At 34.0% G+C, this 21,895-nt stretch overlaps 3 protein-coding genes and 1 non-coding gene across 6 annotated transcripts; 1 reads left to right on the forward strand and 3 right to left on the reverse strand.

Moving 5' to 3' along the window:
- The first annotated feature begins 2,766 nt into the window (after positions 1-2,766).
- Positions 2,767-2,962, forward strand: LOC112327380 (U2 spliceosomal RNA). The gene has a single exon (XR_002981598.2). It is a non-coding gene; the product is annotated as a U2 spliceosomal RNA (small nuclear RNA).
- Positions 2,963-3,218: 256 nt separating this feature from the next.
- LOC18098115 (ferredoxin, root R-B2) lies at positions 3,219-5,713 on the reverse strand. Of its 2 annotated transcripts, none has more exons than XM_024600216.2 (2): positions 5,506-5,713; positions 3,219-4,012 (listed from the first exon to the last, which is right to left on the reverse strand). In XM_024600216.2, exon 2 carries the CDS (start codon positions 3,974-3,976, stop codon positions 3,524-3,526), a length of 453 nt encoding a protein of 150 aa, XP_024455984.1. In that variant the 5' UTR covers positions 3,977-4,012; positions 5,506-5,713; the 3' UTR covers positions 3,219-3,523. The 2 variants fall into 2 exon arrangements, with proteins under 2 accessions (XP_024455984.1, XP_006384806.1); XM_006384744.3 differs by having other exon boundaries at positions 3,219-3,984; positions 5,506-5,710.
- A 3,027-nt stretch (positions 5,714-8,740) lies between these two features.
- On the reverse strand, positions 8,741-16,855 carry LOC18098118 (putative disease resistance protein At4g19050). The gene is made up of 13 exons (XM_024599658.2): positions 15,328-16,855; positions 15,063-15,184; positions 14,804-14,918; positions 14,484-14,700; positions 14,074-14,324; positions 13,696-13,896; positions 11,904-13,311; positions 11,509-11,579; positions 11,370-11,412; positions 10,973-11,100; positions 10,771-10,867; positions 9,356-9,532; positions 8,741-9,245 (listed from the first exon to the last, which is right to left on the reverse strand). The coding sequence occupies exons 1-2, from the start codon at positions 16,595-16,597 to the stop codon at positions 15,153-15,155; spliced, it is 1,302 nt and encodes a 433-aa protein (XP_024455426.2). The 5' UTR covers positions 16,598-16,855; the 3' UTR covers positions 8,741-9,245; positions 9,356-9,532; positions 10,771-10,867; positions 10,973-11,100; positions 11,370-11,412; positions 11,509-11,579; positions 11,904-13,311; positions 13,696-13,896; positions 14,074-14,324; positions 14,484-14,700; positions 14,804-14,918; positions 15,063-15,152.
- Positions 16,856-19,038: 2,183 nt separating this feature from the next.
- Positions 19,039-21,366, reverse strand: LOC18098119 (60S ribosomal protein L10a-2). Of its 2 annotated transcripts, none has more exons than XM_052452197.1 (6): positions 21,265-21,366; positions 21,118-21,163; positions 20,225-20,443; positions 19,777-19,942; positions 19,445-19,650; positions 19,039-19,359 (listed from the first exon to the last, which is right to left on the reverse strand). In XM_052452197.1, exons 2-6 carry the CDS (start codon positions 21,121-21,123, stop codon positions 19,306-19,308), a joined length of 651 nt encoding a protein of 216 aa, XP_052308157.1. In that variant the 5' UTR covers positions 21,124-21,163; positions 21,265-21,366; the 3' UTR covers positions 19,039-19,305. The 2 variants fall into 2 exon arrangements, with proteins under 2 accessions (XP_052308157.1, XP_052308156.1); XM_052452196.1 differs by having other exon boundaries at positions 20,225-20,440; positions 21,115-21,163; positions 21,265-21,362.
- Positions 21,367-21,895: the final 529 nt, after the last annotated feature.

The following is a 21,895-nucleotide window of genomic DNA, read 5'->3' on the forward strand; positions in this document are numbered from 1 at the left end:
AATTTAACTATTAGATCTTTCCATGGTCCTTGTAAGACAATTCGTTTTCTTTTTATTATTTATCAGACAATTATGAAATTAATTAGGTGACACAAACTCGGAAATGCTCACTGACAACAAGTGATTGTGGGAAGCCTACAATGATATAGTAGGAATAATGTGGAAAAATGGCGAGGCATCCAGTCACCACAAACACCCTTTTTGTCCATTCGAAATAGAGATCACTTCCTTCAAAAGTTGATGGAAAGTGAGGAATATAAAAGAAGATGAGTCGATTTCTCCTTTTTATGACGCTCGACTGATACTGGATTGAGGGCATTGCATGCGAGGTCAAGCATGAATCAGATGATTCATGGACCAAAACTTGTTTGTGATGCAAGTTTCTTGAAGAAAAAGTGATGAGTTATTCTTGCTTCACTAGCAAGCGTTACATCAAGACCTAATCATAGTCCACCAACAAAGGATTGCAAATTGGAGATACTTACAGTAATCAAATGTCTCCTAGACGCAGAATTTGATGCATTAGTTGGCTCGGTGTAGACTCGGTCGACTCATTTTCTATTTTGAGTGGTGTATAAAAAAATAACTAGAAGGGAAATCAAACGTCAAGACGCATATCTGCAATTTTCTTTATTTAGAATTAGATGACAGCAGAAATACCCAGAAATCATGAGAAACAGAGAGGTCATGGTGCCTCCTCCTTCGCCTATTGCATATATCAGGCCCAATCTCTGAAAATGTTGGGGAAAAGTAAAAACCTTTAGTGACCAGAATGCAAAGGGTCGGTGTCCAAAATTGGTAGCCCGAAGACGTGCTTTCGGTCCTTTTCAAGCCCATAAAGGTAAACTTTCCTTCCTTCAGAAAAAATAAAAAATGCACCAACTTTGATGCAGATGCAGCCTAATCCGATGTCTTATGCCAGGCAGGGAAGAGCTGGTCTAGACTTCTTTCAACGTCTTCTCGACGTGTCTTCTTGTCAAAAGTTTGAGGAAGATTCTTGTTTATCTCAGTCTTTTTCGCTCCACGATGGCCTCTCATCAGCCATCTTCCACGATGTTTTAAATATCTTAACAGGTTAGTACAATGGTTGTATATTAGATAATTAATTATTTTTTCTGGTTTTAATAATTTAATTTATATTTTTTAAATTAAAATGACTTATAGCTGATACCTAATGTCTGGTAAATTAAAATAATTGATAGTTGATACCTTCAAAAAAAAATTTATTTAATAAATTAAAAATAAAAAAATTATAATAATATTTTAAAATTAAAAAAATGCTCTGAAAATATGTATAAAAAATATTTATAACTCTTAAACTTTTTTTTTTATTGAAGCGAAGGGATTGAAGAATTATTTTTTTTTTAATAACATTACATAAGGGATAAAAATAATTTTAATAACATATTTGCTGCATGGATTTGTGCATATGAAAAAAATAATTAACCTAGATATGTATTTAAGATTAAAATTTAAGAGGTTAAGAGAAGATAAAACCTCCTTCACCATTAGAATTATGAATTTATTGTTAAGAATTTACTTTGGAAATGGGATTTGAAAAAGAAATACTCGAAGATTGTTGGAAAAAAAACTGTAATAATAAGTAAAACATATATAGATAATTTTATTTAAATCTCGATCGTGGTTAATTTATTTTCAAGAACACAAATTTTCATTCTAAAAAACATAACTCAAATGTTCAATAAACAATAGTAGTTAAGGAAATTAATTAAAACTATGTACAAGATGGGAAAATTATTGGGATTGGCAAGTATCACTATCAAGTACTGAAAATTTATATGATTATTAATTTTAGAGTTTATAAAATTAATTAAAATATACATAAGTTGATTCAAATATTTATATTAATAATAATAAAAAAAAAATATATGACTATTGGACAACGATGAGTATCACGCCAAATACTTGAGAAGTAAAAGCAAACTTCCTAGCTATAATAGCTATAATAGAAAGCCACAAGGCAAAAGACCTGATCAGTCCAGGTTAATTGTCTACTTCTCTTGCATCAAGCCATGAGGTGGCTAGCCTAATATTCTCGTAAATAATTCACTCTCATCACATCACCTTTATTAATCTTTAATTAATTCCAGGAAACAATGAGAAGGTGCTTTATTCTTCATCGTGTGTTGTTTTCTTATGAAAAGTTCAATGGATACCTGCGCTTTCCTCCTTTACAGTAGCTTTTGTAATTGTAATCCACTAATTCTCTGTGTAGAAATGGTATTCCTTCTCACTTTTGGTCAACGGAAGAAGGATACAAAGGACAAAATCCACAACTTAGGGAAAGAGACGAGCAGCAGACGCAAGCACACCATTATGCTTAAAAGATGGCGAACAGTAGCAGAATCTTAACATCAATGAGCTATAAAACATCCCAAGAGACAAAAGTTCAGACCCATAGCACCATTTGGATTGGAACTAAACTTCCTGCTGCCCCATCACAAGTTTCTGTAATCTGTTTCACCCTAGGAGTGACAGCATTCGATTCCCAGAGATTGATGTTATTGTCTAACATCCAGTTCTATCAGGAGATGTGAGCCACAGAATCTGAGCTAAGGCAAAGCGCACACCTTCTTGCTTTTGATCTGAGAAAATCGTGCGAGCTCTCTCTCGCATCTGGCAGGTGACTGCTGCTGTCTAGTGCTCTTGTTGTGTTTCCAGGCTTTTAATATCCCACATCGGAAGAAGTGAAAATAGGCGTGTGGACTGAGGTTATAAAAAGAGAAGCGCGACACGTTAACAAGCATACCTTTCTCGGCCTTTTGGCTAAGATCAAGTGTAGTATCTGTTCTTATCAGTTTAATATCTGATACGTGGGCCAATGGCTCACACGATATTAAATTAATATTTTTAGGGGGAGGGTCCGTAACAATAGCTTGCTATTGGGGTTCTCGAGCGTCGCCTGCGCGTTGCACTAAAGCATTGGCCTGGCGCACCCCACCAATACTAGTTGAATTGATTTCTCATAGTCTGATAGTTATATATATATATATACACTGTCAAGAACTAAATTTATTGGAATTTAGCTTGAATAGCTTTAATAAAGATATGCGATGGTCTTAACAATCGACAGTTTGTTCTTATATAAATGATTATTGTATAGCTGTGTTCTTGTGTAAAAAGATACCAACAAGGCTTTCCTGGCATGATCGACTGTAATTTTTTGTGGCCTAATACAGTGCGAGTGAAATCAGAACGAGGTATAAACTGGTATCAGCGACTTTAGAAATTTCTTTGAACTACAACTTAAGAAACATGGATTTTTTACCCTCCACCCTCACCATGATGTCTAACAAAGAAATAATGGGAGCTGGGAACATTTCCACATCGATTTATTTACTGCAATACTGTGTAAAACTATCCTTCTTGGTGTTGAAACAACAAACATGAAGTCACTACAGAGAGGAAGGTCCCCGGCGGTCTATACCATCATTAGATTCAAAATGATTCATAACAATCACAGAAATCCTACGTCCCTATTCAATTCTGACTGCAAAAGACCTCAGCAAAGGTCACCTTCCTTGTGAGTGTGAATCACACAATCTGAAGTTGGGTAGGAAACGCAAGTCAGAAGATAACCGTCCTTCATTTGATCCTCGTCAAGGAAAGAACCATCAGACTGGTCGACAGAACCTGATGCCACCTTCCCAGCACAGGTACAACAAGCCCCAGCCCTGCAAGAATAAGGCAGCTCAACTCCTGCATTCTCGGCTGCATCTAGGATGTATGTGTCATCTGGAGCTTCAAATTCATGCTCTTCGCCTTCTGGTGTAATCACTTTAACCTTGTATACTGCCATTGATGCTTTGTAGTTGGCGGAGCAATTCAAGCCAAATGACTTAGAGACACTCTTTACTGATCCCAGTGAGGACGTTCTCTTGACAATGGTGCTCGTAAACTGATTTTGGGGTGCAGCTTTGAGCAGGCTTTGGGAAGAAACGGTAACTGTTGTCATCTGTACTCCTATATGCAGAATACCAGAAATTGACAGCTGGTTAATGAGGTGTTTCAATATTAGTAATAATTGAATGGTTTCATTCATTTTGCATGGAATTTAAAAGCACTATTTTTCATCAAGCTACTTAAAAGAAATAAAGTGCAGGAAGGGGAGCAATGTCCATGTTTTATGAAAATACCACTGTTGAATCTTCATTGGAAGTGTTTAACAACAGCCATTTCATACAGGGTTTTATATATTTGTATAGCACCACAAAAATAAAGCACAAAACATGCAATGAGTCTAACATGCGAAAGAAGCTGCATCATTCTGCATGGACAAAGCAACAAAGATCAGAATTCAAAAGTAGTGAGCAAGGGAATCCTAAGAATGAGCAAAAAAAAAAGGTTCCCTGCCCCTAGCCCATGGATTCTTAAACACACTCAAGTATAAGATTAGATCATGTTCCAACATTGTATGCCTCACTTGTATCCGCAACAAAACGGAACCAAATCATCCATTCCTACAACAAGAAGGCAATTGATGTTTGGAGCACTATGAGAAGAGCAAGCTAATGGCTCTCTGCTCTTCACTCGAGGCTCCATCATTTAAAAAGAGAACATAAAGTAAGTAAAAATCAAGATTTCTCATTTTTGGAAAAATGAATGAAGAATGAGAATTAACAGAGATTATTTTTTTCAAAATCAAGGTTCACAAAGCTAGTTAGCATGCCAAAAATCACTATTCCAAAATAAGGCCAGCGCTATACCATACAGGGTTCCTATAGACCACGAAAGCAGTAATCCATAGCTCATTGCTAAAAAATTTTAGCAGCAATAACAAATAAACTGAGAAGGTCTTAATATCGTAAGCAACCCAGAAATCAAAATATAGTTATCAGCTCAATATGCGTACAGATGTAATTAGTAATAACCTCTAGAAATCACAGGACTAACACGTAAATTAGTTCCCACATCAAAAAAATGCCAGCAAGATGTCTCCTTTTGTTCTAAGATAAAAAATAAAAAAACTGCAGACTAGATCTTTCAAAGCTGAAAAAACCCCCTAATTTACAGTGGTTACACAGCAAGAGATAAACACTCTAATTGTCCCTGATTAATTATAACATCAAACTACTGATGCTACATTTCGAATCCCCAGTTTCTCAGTTTTCCCTTTCTTACCAAAATGACAGGAATTTTCAAGACTAACCCAACATCCTAGACCTAGCTAGTTAAGAAACCTGCCGAAATTTTTAATGAAACAGGTAACAGTCAAATTGTTTTCAATAACTTTTCTTCTTAAAGAAGGTTTAGAAAGCAAAAGCGAAAAACATATACCACATGTTGATCAAAGATACAAACTTGTTTTGTTCTTGTTGACCAAAACAAGATGAGAGAGAGAGACAAGTCCCCACTTCCTGGAAGATACATATGTTTCATGTTTTATCTACCCCTCAAGATAAAAGAACGGATCAAGAACTACATCACATCAAAGAAAAAGAACCAAACAAAACAACAAAAACTATAAGAGAAAAGAGAGCTTACTTTGGCGGGGTGGTGGTGACACGAGAGGGAGGCTACAATGTTAGAGATAGAGAGCAGGCACAGGGTGGGTGGCAGAGGAAAAGGGGTTGTGGTGGTATTTATATTAGTAGAAGACGTGCTGATGGTGGCTTTTGGGATCTCTGAAAGGAAGAACGACTCCAGAGACAAGAGACAGATGCCCCAAGCGCTTCCACCACGGGCCAAATACTAGCAACCTAGGCTAGTTGTATCCTTATGTATTTTGGAGCCGTGATTGTTTTTTAAGTATTTTTTTTAAAATAATATGTTTTTATTTATAAATACGTTAAAATAATATAAAAATACTAAAAATAATATTAATTTAAAATAAATTAAATTAATTTTTTTAATTTTTTCAAAAATATTTTTTAAAACATAAAAATAAACATACTTTTAGTTTGGTTGGAGTGAGTTAGCCAATAATCAGTAATCTAATTAATTAATGTATTTTAATTAATTTTATAGAATATGTTTGTAAGTGTTGTAACAATTATTTTTTAAAATATATTTTTTAAAAAGTAAATTAAAAATATATATTTTTAAAAAATTATTTTTAATATTAATGCATCAAAAAATCTAAAAACATAAAAAAATATTAATTTTAAATAAAAATAAAAAAATTTTGGTCACCTTCCTTGTTGCCGCAATCTCAAAATCCCATGTGCAATGCATCCTTTTACCTTTCCATTAATGATTTTTTTTTAATGTTTTTCAATGATAAACACTGTCATTGAATCAAATCCAACATTCTATAATTAAAAATTATTTCTTTTTTTTTTTTAGTATTAGTTGACTCTGATATCCTTTTAAATTATAGAATTTAAATAAAACATCAAATTTGTTTAATCATTTCTTAGTAATAATTTAAAATAAATGACTACTTTTTATAAATTGTTTTTTTGTTTGCAAAATTATGAAATGATAAGTAATCAAAAGTCATAACACTTAAATCTTTGAGAACTTGATTCGGATTGATATTTGATAATTTATAAGGCAACTTAAAATAATATTTTATGGGTGATTGTTTATCTTGGGCTGAATTATCACTAGAAGATAATAATATTGGACTCATTTATAAAATACCTAATGGGCTGGTTGAGTATAATATTATAAATGCCCAAATAGGGACTGGTTGTCTTGGATTCATGGTATTTATTTGAAATTGAGACAAAATTATTAAACTAGAATTGACTCAATTTAAAATTAAAATATATATTACGAGTTAGATGGATAATTTAAATTAATTTAAAACAATATTATTTTAAAAAAAATTAAATAATCAAATCAAGTTTTGTCCAGATTATTCAAATTAAAGGTTGGCATGTTAAATCGATTAGGTCCAACCAGATCAACTCCTATTTAATTATTATTTTTATAATCAAGTTAGAGACCAGATTTATAAGTTACCAAGTTAACCCATCAATTTAAATCGAGTTTAATAACACGGGGCAACTCTCTCGAGCAACTCCTTTGTCTCATGTTGATATTCTTTTTTAATGTTTGAGTATTGTGAAAAATCTACACACATCAACAAATCTATATCTGTTGATTACGAGGAGAGATAAAAATAATAGATAAACTTATTCCTTTTAATCGGGTGACTGTTAAGAAATATAAAGTTATTTTGTTTTATTATTTATTAAGGGTAAAATAGTCTTTATATTTTCTTTTTAGTTTCCTTTATTTAATCTATATATAGTCTCTTTATATTTAGGTTAAACTTATTCCTTTTAATTATTTTAATTGTATTATACATTATCAATGAAACCCTAGCTTCCTTCTTTTTTATTTTTGTTTTTCTCTTTATTTCTTTGGATTATTTAACATGTTATCAGAGCCAGGTTTTATGGGATAAGGCTTAGCCTCAAACATATGTTTTTTTTTTTTTTGGAGTGACTGAACAATTTCAAAAGGGTATTCATTCGGTTTCTGCAATCTCGAATTGGAGTTATGTGATGAAAAATTCTTGTAAGGGTAAAAGGATGTGGAAATATGTTAGTGGAACTTCTGTGAAATTTAAAAATACTGATAAGGGTTATGCTGCCTTAATAAATGTCTAGGAAGCAAACAATGCAAAAATTATTACTTGAATTAACAATTCTGTTAAGCATTTCATAAATACACAGTTGACAAAATATAAAACAACAAAAAAGGTTCGGGATTATTTACAAATATTATTCACTCAATTAAATTTTGCAAAACAATATCAATTGGAGAATGATATATGAGTTCTTCATCAGAGGAATATGAGTATTTAGGAGTTTTATTATGTTATGATAAATCTTTGAAATTAATTGGCTCTTATAAAATCGGTAGAATTAAAGGCACATGATGCCTATATTGCTTGTAAAGAGCAACAACGATTAATACATTTTTTAATGACACTTCGCAGTGCTTTTGAATGACTTAGAAGTTCAATTTTACAGCGTTCTTCACTTTCTTATGTTGACTCAATTGTCAGTGAGTTATTGGTTAAAGAAATATATAAGTTTAGTCTTATTTTGAAAAAAAAATTATTTCTACTTCTAATCATTTTGTGCTAGCAGTACTTTCTAAGTCACTCTCTAATAATCAGAATAGGAATTATACAATGGTTGCCTTCAACAAGTGTAGTTTCTATAAGTAAAAGGTTTAAAGGCTCAATATTCTAGGTTGAGACAACAAAATCAATCTCAACAACAATATTAAGTTTGGAAACCTGACAACCAGTCAAAATCTAATGCTCATATACCATATCAGAGTTATTAACCACCACAGTCTAATACTGCAGTAGTAGTATCATCAGGTCCTTTCACCGATCCTCATATTTTGACTAAGTGATTTCAAAAGTTTCTCTCCTTACAGCCACAAGCCATATTTGCTTCTTTTTTTATAGGTCAGTTACCTCTTAGTTTTTCAGGTATGTCATATTTTAAATGGGTTTTGAATTCTAGTACATTACATTATATATCTCCAGATTCATCATCTTTTGCTTATGTGTTTTCTTCATCTTGTATTCTTGTCATGACTAATAATAACACTTATATATCTTTAACAGGTATTGGTTTTGTTGTCATACCTCACTTGTCTTTCTCATTCATGGTTATTTTATTTCAAAACTCATATTGAATCTTATTTTTGATAGTCAATTATTTAATTCTATTAATTATTTAGTTATATTTTTCTCTTTTTTTTGTGTGTAGAATTTGCGGTTTTAAAAGTTGATTGAAACATGTGATAGTGACAAGAAAGTATATATTTTAGATGAGTTAAAAGTACATAAAAAAAAAAAAACCCCACCAATGTTTTTCTCCGAATCTATACAGAATAAAAAATGATGTTCGTAGCACAGCTTACCATTTATAATGTTTTATTTGTTTCTGTCCACAAGGCCTCAAGCTCGCAAAGTACAGTGTCTCAGCTCTCAAACTAAAGGCATATTCGGAGATTGAACGGAGAAGAGTCTCTGTAACTCACTTGAAACTGAGCTGCTCAAATGAAGCAATGAGCCTCTGTGCATGAACCCGGGCCTATTTTTCCTGGTTCTTATGTAAAAAAATTAGTATAGTGAGCATCCGAATCAGAAGTTGTTCCAAATAACAGCAGCAAATCCTCCATCGCATAGATTGAACTGAATCTCTGAGTTGCTAGAATTACTTGGAAGCATTATGTCATTTTCCACAAAATCCCACAATAGCAACTCCTGCTTCAGCAAAACTCGAAGGCATTGCACGTATGTCCATCTGCAAAACCCCATGCTGGATTAATGAGCAGAGCTTTGCGCTGATAAGAAGAAATATTATATCATTGTCGAACGAACTCGAGAAGACCTTTTACAACTTTTCTAACTCACATTTGTTAAAGTGGCCCTGATTTTGGGGCTTCTTTGACATCCGGTTCTAGCCTGTCTTTCAGCTAACCCTAAAAAAAGCTGCTCTCGCATTATCTAGTCCGAGTCCCCTTCATCAGACTTTTCCCCTTGTCGATGCTGGCCTCGAAATGCTTTCACTTGGTTGGGCTAGTAATCCATCTGAATAATAAAAAACCTCTTGGATTCAGAATTGCAGCTAGTAAAATGAAGTAGCAGTCTAGAAGTGCGGGAAAGTAGAACATGTGAAAGGCTGATTCAATGTATAATCTGTATATGAGCTTATGCTTAGCAAAGCAAGCCTCAATAATGAATTGAAACAAAAGTTTACAGAAATCCTTAAGATATAGAAGACAACTAGTATATTAGCTCGTGCTTCGTAACGGGTCAATATCATTTTTATAAAATGTAAAAAAAATATTAAAAGTATAAAGAATGTTTTAAACCCCTTGGGTCTGGCGGCCACGCAGGACCCAAGAGCCTTGGGTCTTGGTGGTCATGACAGACCTAAAAGCCTTGGGTCTTGCTGCCTTGTCAAACCCGCAACTTTGACGGCTATGCCAAACCCTTGCCTGAGTCTGGCACCAAACATATTGCCAGCCCGCGCCTTGGTCTAGTACCAAACATTGTTGTCAAACCCAAGAACCTTGGGTCTGGTGTGGTACTCAGACCCAAGTAGCTTGGGTCTGACGTATTTGTCAAACTCAAGTAAGCAACAAACAAGCAGACGACAATTGTGCACTTTAGTTGTCGGGAGAGAGAAGAAAGAAAAAATACAAACAATCAATCACCGGCGGCAATCCAACCATGATATGTCTACACGCGCTGCACCAAATGGAAGATGACATGTCTGCGTATCTAGCTAGACAGTGGATGGCCAGATTTGGCCCCAGGAGGCGTTTCACTCGCCTCCTTAATGTTGCAAGCACCACCTACTCGTTGGGGCGTGTGGAACACACACTAGCAGCTTTTCTAAATAAAAAAATATAACGTGAAAAATACTAAAACACCTCCTATAGTCCTTTTATTTACACAACAAACCCATGTAAATTTCACTGTCACAATCCAAATAATCTGTGTCTAGAGCTACAATAAAATCTCCATGCCATTTAATTTTCTTTATAATTAGTTCAAACCCAACACGTTTATAAATCACTAAGTGTTTCCTCACAAAATCAAATCGATCTTTGATGTGGGACTTCAAAATTGCAATCACCACATCAAATTCAAAATCCTGCAACCAAAAATCTCCTTAAGTTTCCACCAATCTTGAGAAGCACAAACTTTTTGCCTGACCTTTTTTTTCCAAAACCTTATTAATATTTTGAAAATGACAAACGAAAAACATACATATACCCTTCAAAACTGCTAATTGAAATATGTTTTGGTTGCATGTTTACCTCATAAAGTATCACCATAAAAGATCATCTTCCACCATTTGCTCTACCAGCAGCTTCCAAACTGTTCTTCAGAATCTTATTGGAAGAAAAGACAATCCTACATCACAATGCTCTTAGGCCCATTTGGCGGATCATGCAGTTTATGCAGCAATGTTGAATAATTGGCAGCATTGATCCATATCTTCAAATGATTGATACTTACCAAACACCCCCAAATGATTAAACCCTTCTGCAGGCAGAGACATTTCCTTGGAATGTCAGAGAGATGCACATATTGACGGTGTCTTGATCGATTGCTGCTCCTTCCAGGACTTCAAATCAGGTGAAGGACTGTATATAAAAACACTGTTGTTTTGAGAAAAAAATCTACTGTGCTTACGGGATTGCAATGAAACATCACAATCTTTGCATGAAACTGAACACGAAAGTATGTTTCTTCTTAAAATATGGTTGTGACCATCATAATTACATACAACTTCACTATAATTCCCATGATGGCTTGTCTTTTCCAGATTGCTTTCATCATGGGATAGTTGGCTGTGATTTTAGTTACAAGACTAAACTTGGTAATAGGTTTTAGGAGATATAAAGAATCATACCTGGAATAGATTTAACTTGAATTCCATGCTGTTGGCGAGAATCCTTTAGAGCAAAATGATATATGTCAGCAAACCTCAACTAGAAAGCGCATGACATTGCATTTATTAGCTAACAAGTATCTGCTTCGAGAAAACTCACCAGTAGAGTACCTCCTTCAAGTCTCACTACTCTGCTTCAGAAAAAGATTTGAGCTATTCATGTATCTTCCCCTGCAAAATCCCCATGCCAGATCAATGAGCAGAGCTTGTACTGATAAACATAAACTCTAAATCATTGTTGAATACAAACATGCATGTATCAAATGGATAACTCCTGAACTCATAAATCCAGCCACATACCAACAGAAATTGAAACACCAGCTCAATGAAGGTCAAGATTATAATGATCCGAAATGGAAAAGAAAATCTAATAAGAAAATAAACTGCGACCAAAAGAAGTATTCACAATTTGATAGAGAATATCACAAATACACGCCTCTACTGTGAGCAGGACAGACAGTTTTCTATTGAAAATAAGTGACAGAAAACTGAGACCTTATCTTTGTTAAAGAGATTGCACCGAATCTTCATCTAACATCACTGCTGAAGATCAAGTGCCTGCCAATTTTTAGAAATGAAACAGAAGGTACGACAATCTGGTGAGACAGATGACTGAAATATGTTAAAATCAGTAGTAGGGAACCTAAGGGTTGAATGCCATAATTAGCATATGCATCTTCCAAAGAAAAATCTTGGAAATCCTTATGCATAGAAAGCCAAAAGGCAAGCCTAAATGTGTGATTAGAAAAACCCCTCAGCTTATGAAAATGATCCATAACCTTTGTTAAAGAGCAACTGAACCTCTTGTCCTTCTGGGGGTCATAGTTTTTCAAACCAATCTGTAGCTCAATGGTCTAAACAAACTTGGGTGGTTTGTCTTTCACACCATTTTTGATAGTTGTAACAGCTTCACGAATTGTATCACCTGCAAGCTTACTGCAATAAACAAATCATAAGACATTTGAATCGTGAAATGTAACATATGTCACCCACTAGCTCAACCTAAGTTGTTTCGGTGAGCTTTCTACAAATGGGGTTACTTCTTTACCTTAAAAACTCAAAATATTATGTCACAAACTCCCAACAAAAAGAGAACACATCCATTAGCCAGTTAAAAAGCATCCTCCATAATATAACTTCCCTTTACATATGGTTTCTTAAACTAGAATTATATCACTCTTAACCTGCTCAATTGTCAGTATATATTGTAAATAATCAAAGACCCTCAACCAACTTCTACAGCAGTTTCAGTGAATTTTTATTTTTGTCCAATTCAAGAAACCAGTCAAGTAAATACAATCAAGACCAAGTTCAATATGAGCATAATCAACACTTCAATTTATTATAACCACAAAGCAATTTAACACAAAAATTAACAATTCGACCAAGCAAATTTTCCATTCTAACCATGTCAATGGACAAAACAACATTTCAAACTGTACCAAAATGCTTCAAAAACCAAGAACCAACATAACCCCACATCACATTTCCTTGCAAACCATGAAAACCAGACAAAGATAATGAACTAAAGGCCAACACATGAAAAACCCAATAACCCTTAATAATAATAATAATAAATAAATAAATAAAAAGACACAAAAAGAGAAGGGAGTGGCTAAGGAGTGTGCTGTATATGTGAGAGCTTCTGGTTACTGTATTTCAGCTTCACCTTCTCATCTTGCATTTGATAGTTGCAGTATTTCTTTGTTCCAAGCATGCACCTAGGCGTTTAGGGTTCATGTAGAAGCAAACAAAGTTCCAACTCGACTGGCTCACTTTTAATGTGGTCTCTGAAAAATTCAAGACACATTTTAACACTAAATGTGCAACCTTCCCAGTGATGATCAGCGTTGGCTTCTAATGCAATTTTATCAACATGAAGATCCTTCACTTCAGCAAATACCTGTATGATTGCAAATTCAACTATTGTCAACTCAAATGGGCAAGCTTCTTGTGCATGCACAGGTCAAGTTATTTTACTTGACAAAAAAATGTTTAAGTCTTTTGAGGATAAAAGTCTTCAACGTACATGAAACACAAAAAAAGTATCTTTTCAAGGGCTAGAATTGAACACCCACCAGGGAAAAAAAAACCCCATTTTAGAACTGGAAGACAAATGGTTGTAATTGCCACAATTTTACATAAAAAGAACCGCCATATTCAAAAAACATAAAATCTTCAGCCTCAAAGAAATCTGTGATTTGATTCTACTGAGTGAACGAAATAAAAACTGGTGTTTGATTTCTGTTTCAAATTTCCTGCAAGGTGATTATCGTGTCATACTTACCATGTGCTGTTGCGGTGCAGTCCTTCAGTCAACTCCAGGGGCTGGTTTGTTTGCTGGGAGACCATGTTGCATCAACTTCAACACAAGGGATTGGATGGTTAATAATCTCATAGAGAAACCTGACACTATCTGCGATGCCAAATACCTCAGTGAGTTAATGGAGTCCCCATCTCCGCTCCAATCCCTAAATAAGATTAATTCCTGCACAGGAACGAGCAGAAGAATTGTTAACTATACCATGATTCCATTTCACAGCTCTCCACCCCCTCCCAAACACCTTTAGAACACAAAGATGAAATTCACCAAAAGCTCAACTAGAAAACACATTCCATTGCATTCACTAGCTACCTTAAGTAACATTTTGAATAAGAGAATTACCTGTGAATCACCAACTTTAAGTCTCACAACGGTAACCAAATGCATTTCATGCATCTCTTTGCACTGATAAACAGTAATGTTGAATAATTGTCTAACAAACTCAAGAAGACTTTTCCCCCTTAACCTTTTCCCAAGCTCACATATTCAAAAGCATTTCATGTTCTAGCCTGCTTCTTTATCCGGTCCTCTATATTTCACCATTTGTCCTTGCTGTCTCGAAATCCTTTCACTTGGTTGGGCTAGGAAACCATCTGAATGAGAAAACACCTTTTCGTTTCAGAATTGCAGGTAGTAAAATGAGATAAAAGAGTGAAGGAAAGTAGAACATGTGAAAGGCAGATTGATTGTTTTTAAATCATTGAAGTTTTTCCTTGAGAAATTAGTTAAAGAATTAAGAAAAAGAAACATACGACAGAAAAAATAGAGCAGTGCATCTACTCTGGTTTTCCATGATCTACTCAACCAAATCCACTGTATAGTTCATCTCAATTGCCAAAACACTCACAAATGATTAAACCTTTGTGGAGGAGGAGATGTTTCCTTAAAATGTCAGAGAGATGCACAATTGAGTCTTTCTTGATCCACTGCTGCTCCTGCCAGGACTCCAAATCGGGAGAAACATCAACCCTGAGAAAAAAATCTACTATGCTTATGGGATTGCATTGAATCATAATATTCTTTGCATAAAACCACTCATTCTTGGTTGACTGAACAAGAAAGTATGTTTCACCTGAAAATATAATTACATAAAAAGATGCAAACAACCAAATACTTGTCAGAAGTCAAAGCGGGGGCTGGCTGTGCAGCACGGAGACCTTGTCTCTTTTGTACCGGATCGCCGTCTCCTGGTTAAAAGTATACAATTAAATTATAAAAACGGGAATCAGTTATCATCAGCTTTGCACAGGATAAGGATCTTATACAAAAACATAAGAAAAAAAATCAGATAAACAGAAAAAATGAAAAAAATAGAAAAAAAAAAAAAAAACCTGATGGGTTAAGTCCATGTAAACCCAAAAAGTTCGAAAGTGAAGAGCCGACCTGATACAACTGATATTAAGATTGTGCTCCCTCACTTGCTATTTATTTTTGGAGGAGTTGCGCTCTACTCCTAGAAAGAGGATTTGTCGTGGAAGCAATTAAATTAAACAATGCAATGGAAAAGAAAGAAAGAAAGAAATCATTGAAGCAATTATATTTAATATAAATAAATATAATTCAAAGCAAACAGATTTTATAGAAATTCAAACTTACCTATATTGCTACTTGGGATATGAGAAATCGTGGACCGCTCAGACCCGCTGCCCTTTAAGCAATTTCGATCAAGATGCGGACAACTCCTAATGTTCAGAAGTGTTAATTTGGAGAGGCGTTGCATGGCAGTTGAACTTGGAAGATACTTGAGATTCTGACATTCCGAAATTGTAAGCTCTTGAAGAGAAGAAAGGTTGGCTAACCAATGTGGCAAAGCTTCCGCAAATTCCTCTCCGTTGAAACCATAGATCTTTAATTTCGTAAGGGAGATGAGGTGTTGAAGTTGATTTGGTAGACACTTCAGTTTCTTCCATCCAATTATCTTTAGCTCTTTGAGGGAACCACTCAGGTGGTGGATTGAATTCATTCCAGGAAATGCCTCCAATTCCTCTGAGAAACCACCAATGTGCAATACCTCCAATTGGTTGAGGCCGCGAAAGAATTCTTCCGGAATATGACTTAAATTCGGACACCCACTGATATCTAATCGAACAAGAGAATGCAGTCTTCTTTCTAAACCATCAGGAACAGACTTCAAGTATTCACAACGCATAATGACTAGTGATTGAAGACAAGAAGAAGGCAACAATTCTCCTCCATGTAAATCATCATCAAAGATAAGCTCCCTGCAGTGCTCTATTTTCAAATCCTCCAGATTTGCGCAGGATAGTGGCCACCTAATTCGAACACATGCTTCTTCACACGAACGGATGGATACACTTCTAAGAGAATGCAATTCTAGAATAATAGGCACCACCTTAGAGCACTTAGAAATAGACAATACCTTCAGAGCTGTGCAGTTTTGAAGGCTTGGAATGGATGCCAGATTGGAACAATACTCTATGGTTAAATATTTAAAAGATGTCATAGAGGCTTGAAATTCGCCAGACATATCACTCAATGCATCACAGTGTCTGATTGTCAATCTTAAAAGTTTTGATGAGAGATGGCTCATTGATGGGATGCTTTTCAACTCCCTGCAACGTTCAATGTACAACTCTTCGAGAAGAGGAAATAGTGCCTGTACTCCACCAGATATATGACTCAATGCATCACAGTCTCTGATTGTCAATCTTACGAGTTTTGATGAAAAATGCCTCATAGTTGGAATTCTTTTCAACTTCGGACACCTATTAAATTCCAACTCTTCAAGGCAAGGAAATGCTACTTCCATTCCACCAGCTGCTGCTTCAGGTACTTTCCATTCCATTAGATTATTCATGTGCTTTAGAGACACTCTTTTTAAAGCTGGACACAAAGCTGCAGCCATTGTTCTAAATCCACTGACGATATAACTTAAACTATCCAATTCTTCCAACTCAAGAATTTCAAGATGAGGAAAATGGCCTTCCAATTTCAGCACCACCAAATTATTGAGTTTTAAAAGCCATGGTGGGAATTCATCACCTTTATAGTTCTCAATCTCTAAGCTTCGTATGTTAGGGTGAGGCTGGAGGCCTTCCAACACATCCTTCTCATTGATCCTGGAACCGCTGCTTGGATTCCATACCAATACCAATGAGTTAATCTTTTAACTTGTGATTAATACCAATACCAATACCAATACCGATTAATTTAGATTTATCTTTTTAACTTGTGATCTAAATCTTAAACTAATTTATTTTTAATATTTTTTTTTTCAGAAGATTGATAATTACTTGATTAGTTTATCAAACTCGCCATTAGTAGACTCGCATAAATTGTGGATAAACTAATGGTGGACCTGACACGTGTAAAGATTTTCTTTACTTGATTAGAGATTGACAACCAACGAAGCTCAGGAACTGGCACACTGCGGACCTTAAATTAACTAAATCAAGTTTTAAAGTCATGTCTTTTTTCCACCTTTTGCCTTAATAAATCACCTGACTTTATTGTTTTAGTTTCGGTTTTATAAAGAACTGAATTAAATCCAAACAAAAAAAATCGGAAAAAAACTAAGCCAAACCGAAAAAACCGAGCCAAACCGGTTTGAATCGGTTTTTGTCTTAAAAAACCGAACCGAAACCGGTCGGTTTCAACCGGTTTCAGTTCGATTCCGGTTTTTTTAAAAAAAATTCAGTTTGGTTATATTTTTTTGATAAAAACCAAACCGAACTAAAAATAATCACTAGTTCTGAAACATTAGAAGTGGCTAGGCAAGCAGATTAATTCAAATAAATAACATGGACTTAAAAAGAAATACTGAAAGTAACCATTAATAACTTTTGAATTAATAGTTCAAAAAGAATAGCCTCATGTTTTTCTAGAGTTGAAAAAAAAAATACTTCCATTTATATCTTTTGGGTTTGATTTTTTATTATGCTAATTCATTTAGAATTTTTTTAGGTTTTATACGAATGAAATTTAAAAAAAAATAAAAAAATATTTTTTTTAAATAATATTACAGATGTATTTGGCATTGCATAATATTTTGTAGGGTATGAATTTATTTAAGGATTTATGTTGTTAAGGGTATTTTTAGAATATTAAGAGAATTACTGTATCAAAATAGAAGGTAACATTTTTTTTATTTTTTAATAATTGAATTCCATTTAAAATTAAAATTAATACTATTAAAATGATTTTAAATTAAAAAATTAATTTAATCATTGAAATTAAATTATAAGAATTCCAACCACCCCGTGTGAAGGAAAATTGTTGGATAGCACTTTCCTGCTTTGTAAAAAAAAAAAAACAAAAGTATGATTGCTTTCTTCAAAAGGGACCACGTGTCACGAAAAGTGCCTTCCAGCATTACCTCACTTTCTCTGAAGGCAAACTTTCTTGACAGTGCCTCCTTGACAAATCAAAAGGTTTTGATTCCTTGTCTACGATTGGTCTGGCTTTCCTTTCAAATCGATTACCTGTACAGTTATTTGATATAAATAAATAAATAATCCTTCGTTTTATCTGACTTATACTTGGAGATGAATAATTTTTTTTAAAAAAAATAAATATATTAATTTTTCAAATATGTTTTTAGATATAAAATCTTTTTTATCATAAATAAAAAAGTCTACATGTATATCTTATTCAATAAAATAAATAATTAACTAAAATTTAAGATATATGATCTCGTAACGCTAGCTATATATTTTATTATGTTTAATAAATTTGTTTATTAAAACAAATTTTTGGTTTAATAAAGTATTTTTAGTTAATTGAGATAAAAAGTTATGTTTTTTTAATGTGAGATAAAAAAATTTTAGCTAAAATGCTACAACATAAAAAGATAACATAATATCTTTTTAATGTAGGATTTGAAACCCTTTAATACATATATACTCTATGTTCACAAGAAAAAAGTTAATTATTTCAATTTAGGATAAAAAACGTTTTTGATTTAAATACTTCAACTTGAAAGGATAACATAGTATCTTTTCAACGTGGGATAAATTTTTTTAAAAAATATTCTTTTAAACTTCATTATTTACAATATATATAACTTATATTCATATGGATTTTTTCTTAATTTTTTGATATGAAATATTAAAATTTAAAATATTTTTTTTATTTTTTTCAGGCTGATGAAACCCAGTACCCGAGTCGGGTTTGATAATCATGAGATACGGTGTTGAAAAAGAAAAGAAAAGAAAAACCTTGGAGCTCAGATAAGCAAAAATAAATAAATATATTATCGTGTGAGAAGGTAACTTCGAATGTAGAGTTTTCATTATTAAAAAAAAAAAATTCAAAAAAACCTATATCAGTTGATGATGAATGATCGAAGACATTCGAACCGAGAAATATAACATTATGCTAATTACGTCAAAACTAGGCTAACAGTAGCCACCAAGATAAGCCAAGTCACAAACCAGGCAATGAGATCATTAAGGCTATGATGATCTATGGCCAAATCAGACTTCACAAAAATGCTAAGCATTCAAGAAAAATGCAAGGAAAAATCCAACGACATAAATTTCATATTTCCGAAAACAATCATAAGCTCTGTTCAGAAAGCATTTCAGAACTATAACGCTGTTTAGTAGAACTCGCTTAGTAGAGGCGGACTGGTGTTCCCATGGTACTCTTTAGGTGCAGGGACTTCACCTGGTTTTTTGCAACAAAAGACATCAAATTAGTCAGCAGAAAGTCGCAACAAGTTTGAGAAGTACAGGCATTGATAATAACTCACATTTTGCCAATTCTTCTTCAAAAGTGAGACAAGGAAATTGACACTCATCTGCACATTCTGGAAGATCTGCTTGTCCTCCATACCGCAGTTACCAACAGCAACACCCATGCACAGCACTTTCTTCAATTGAAACTTGACGGTTGCCTTGATCTCGTTGACCTTAGACTCTAGCGACTCTTGATGAGTCACAAGGGTTGGGAACTTTCCTGCATTCAGGCATAATTTAGCAGAAACCATGAGAAACAACCATACCCAGAAACAACTTCAACGGTTTGACATGGTAACAGTTTGAAAACCAATAATCAAACCTTAAATCATCCAAATAAACTTGCCTGCCTTGTTGAGGCCAGGGCCTAAAAGACGGGGAATCTGCTTGATGACGGACTCTGATGCCAAAAAGGCATGGTACTGTTTTGAAAGCTTCTTCACCAATTTCTTGTTTTTGTTCAGCTTCTTCAGTGCTTCAACATCCATCCATTGCAAGCTTATTGACTCTGCCTGCCAATATAATTGAACAGTTAACCCTATTAAAGTTACATGACAAGACGGAAAAAAAAAAAGCAGACAAAAAGTTCATAGAGTGTATTTAATCTATGTATTTCGATAGAATTCAGGACTTCCAAAACCACTGCAAAAAATGACACAAATGGAGCAAGCAAAACACGCTATAAAAGGCAGCAAAATAGAGAACATTTATATAGTCATCAAAACAAAACCTCAAAACTGATTCAAACAATTCTTTTAATCCATGTATTTACACAGAACAGAGAGGATAATGACCTCCTCCACATGCTGAGCATCTCCAAGCATGCAGACCTTCATTTTCGGGCGGGGTATGTGTGGCAGCTTAACAGAGCCACTGAACCTCTTGTCCTTCTGGGGGTCATAGTTTTTCAAACCAATCTGTAGCTCAATAGTCTGAACGAATTTGCGTGGTTTATCGTTCACACCATTTTTTATAGTTGTAACAGCTTCACGAATTGTATCACCCGCAAGCTTACTGCAGTCAACAAAACATAAAATATTTGAATCGTGAAATTTAACATAAGTCACCCACTAGATCAACCTAAGTTGTTTCAGTGTGCTTTCTACAACCAGGGTTCCTTCTTAACCTTAAAAACTCAAAATGACATCACTAACTCTAAACCAAAAGAGCACGCATCCATTAGCTATTTCAAAATCACCATCCATAATATAAGTTCTCTTTACATATGGATTCTTGAACTGGAAATACATTGCTCCTAGCCTGCTTAACTATCAGCATTCATTGTAAGAAACCAAAGGGCCCTCAACCAACTTCTACAAGACCTTCAGTGAATTTTTACTTTTTGTCCAATTTAGTCTTGATATTCAAGAAGCCAGTCGAGTAAATACAATCTAAGACCAAGTTCAATCTAAGTATGATCAACAGTTCAATTTATTATAATCATAAAGCAATTTTGACACAAATTAAAAATTAGACCGAGCAAATTTTCCATTCTAACCATGTCATTGGACAAGACAACCTTTCAAAATATACCTAAATGCTTCAAAAACCATGAACCAACACAACCCCACATCATATTTCCTTCCAAACCATGAAGCACTAGAGGCCAAAACATGAAAAACCCAACCCTTCAAGAAAAAGCAATAAAACGACACAAAAAGAAAACAACTTGAGATCTTGAGACATAACTCATGACTGAAACCTCTAAAAGCAACCCTCTTCAGAGTCCTGTCCTGCAAATACAATAGCAAAAACATTAAACCTTAAAAAAAAAAAATATCTAGAACGTTGATCTCAAATCGAGGAAAAGGTGTTGAATCGAAGGAAAACCTACCAGAGAACAAAAATGAAGGAACCTGGCAAATAGAAGGACGCTGCTAGGGAGTGTGAGGTTTATGGAAGAGAACTTCTGGTTAGAGAAGAAACCCTGGCTACGTTTAATGGGCTGGGTCTGGCGTTTAGAAGAAACTAGACTTAGCCCGTAATTATTGGGGCATTTAATTATAAATTCGTTTTTTTTTTTTTTTATGATTTGATCAACTTATAATCTCTGATTAATTTTTTTAGATTAAAAATTAATGTATTTAATTTGAACACTTTTGAGTTTTCTTTGCTTTGGTATTGGAATTCATTGCATTTATTTAAATTTCAATTGAAAAATATCAATAGTGTACTGATTAATTATAGCACTCCTATTTTCCCACAAATTATCATTTTAACCATTCTAAAACATTTCTTCCATATTATATCTGTGAACATAATTGGGTGTTATCAGATTATCATGTTGTTCTAATTAGGGTTATGTCAACCTTTGATATTACATCACCCTGCACTCCTAAATTATCCCTAAATTATGTGATTAGAATAACCTCATAAAAAATAAAAAAAGTTATTAAACTTTTCAGAAAAACTAAAATTATGTTAATTTTTTAAACTTGTGATCCAAGTCATTAGACCCAAAGCAC

The sequence above is a fragment of the Populus trichocarpa genome, chromosome 4 (assembly GCF_000002775.5).
Source record: "Populus trichocarpa isolate Nisqually-1 chromosome 4, P.trichocarpa_v4.1, whole genome shotgun sequence".
In the NCBI taxonomy this organism is placed as follows: domain Eukaryota; kingdom Viridiplantae; phylum Streptophyta; class Magnoliopsida; order Malpighiales; family Salicaceae; genus Populus; species Populus trichocarpa.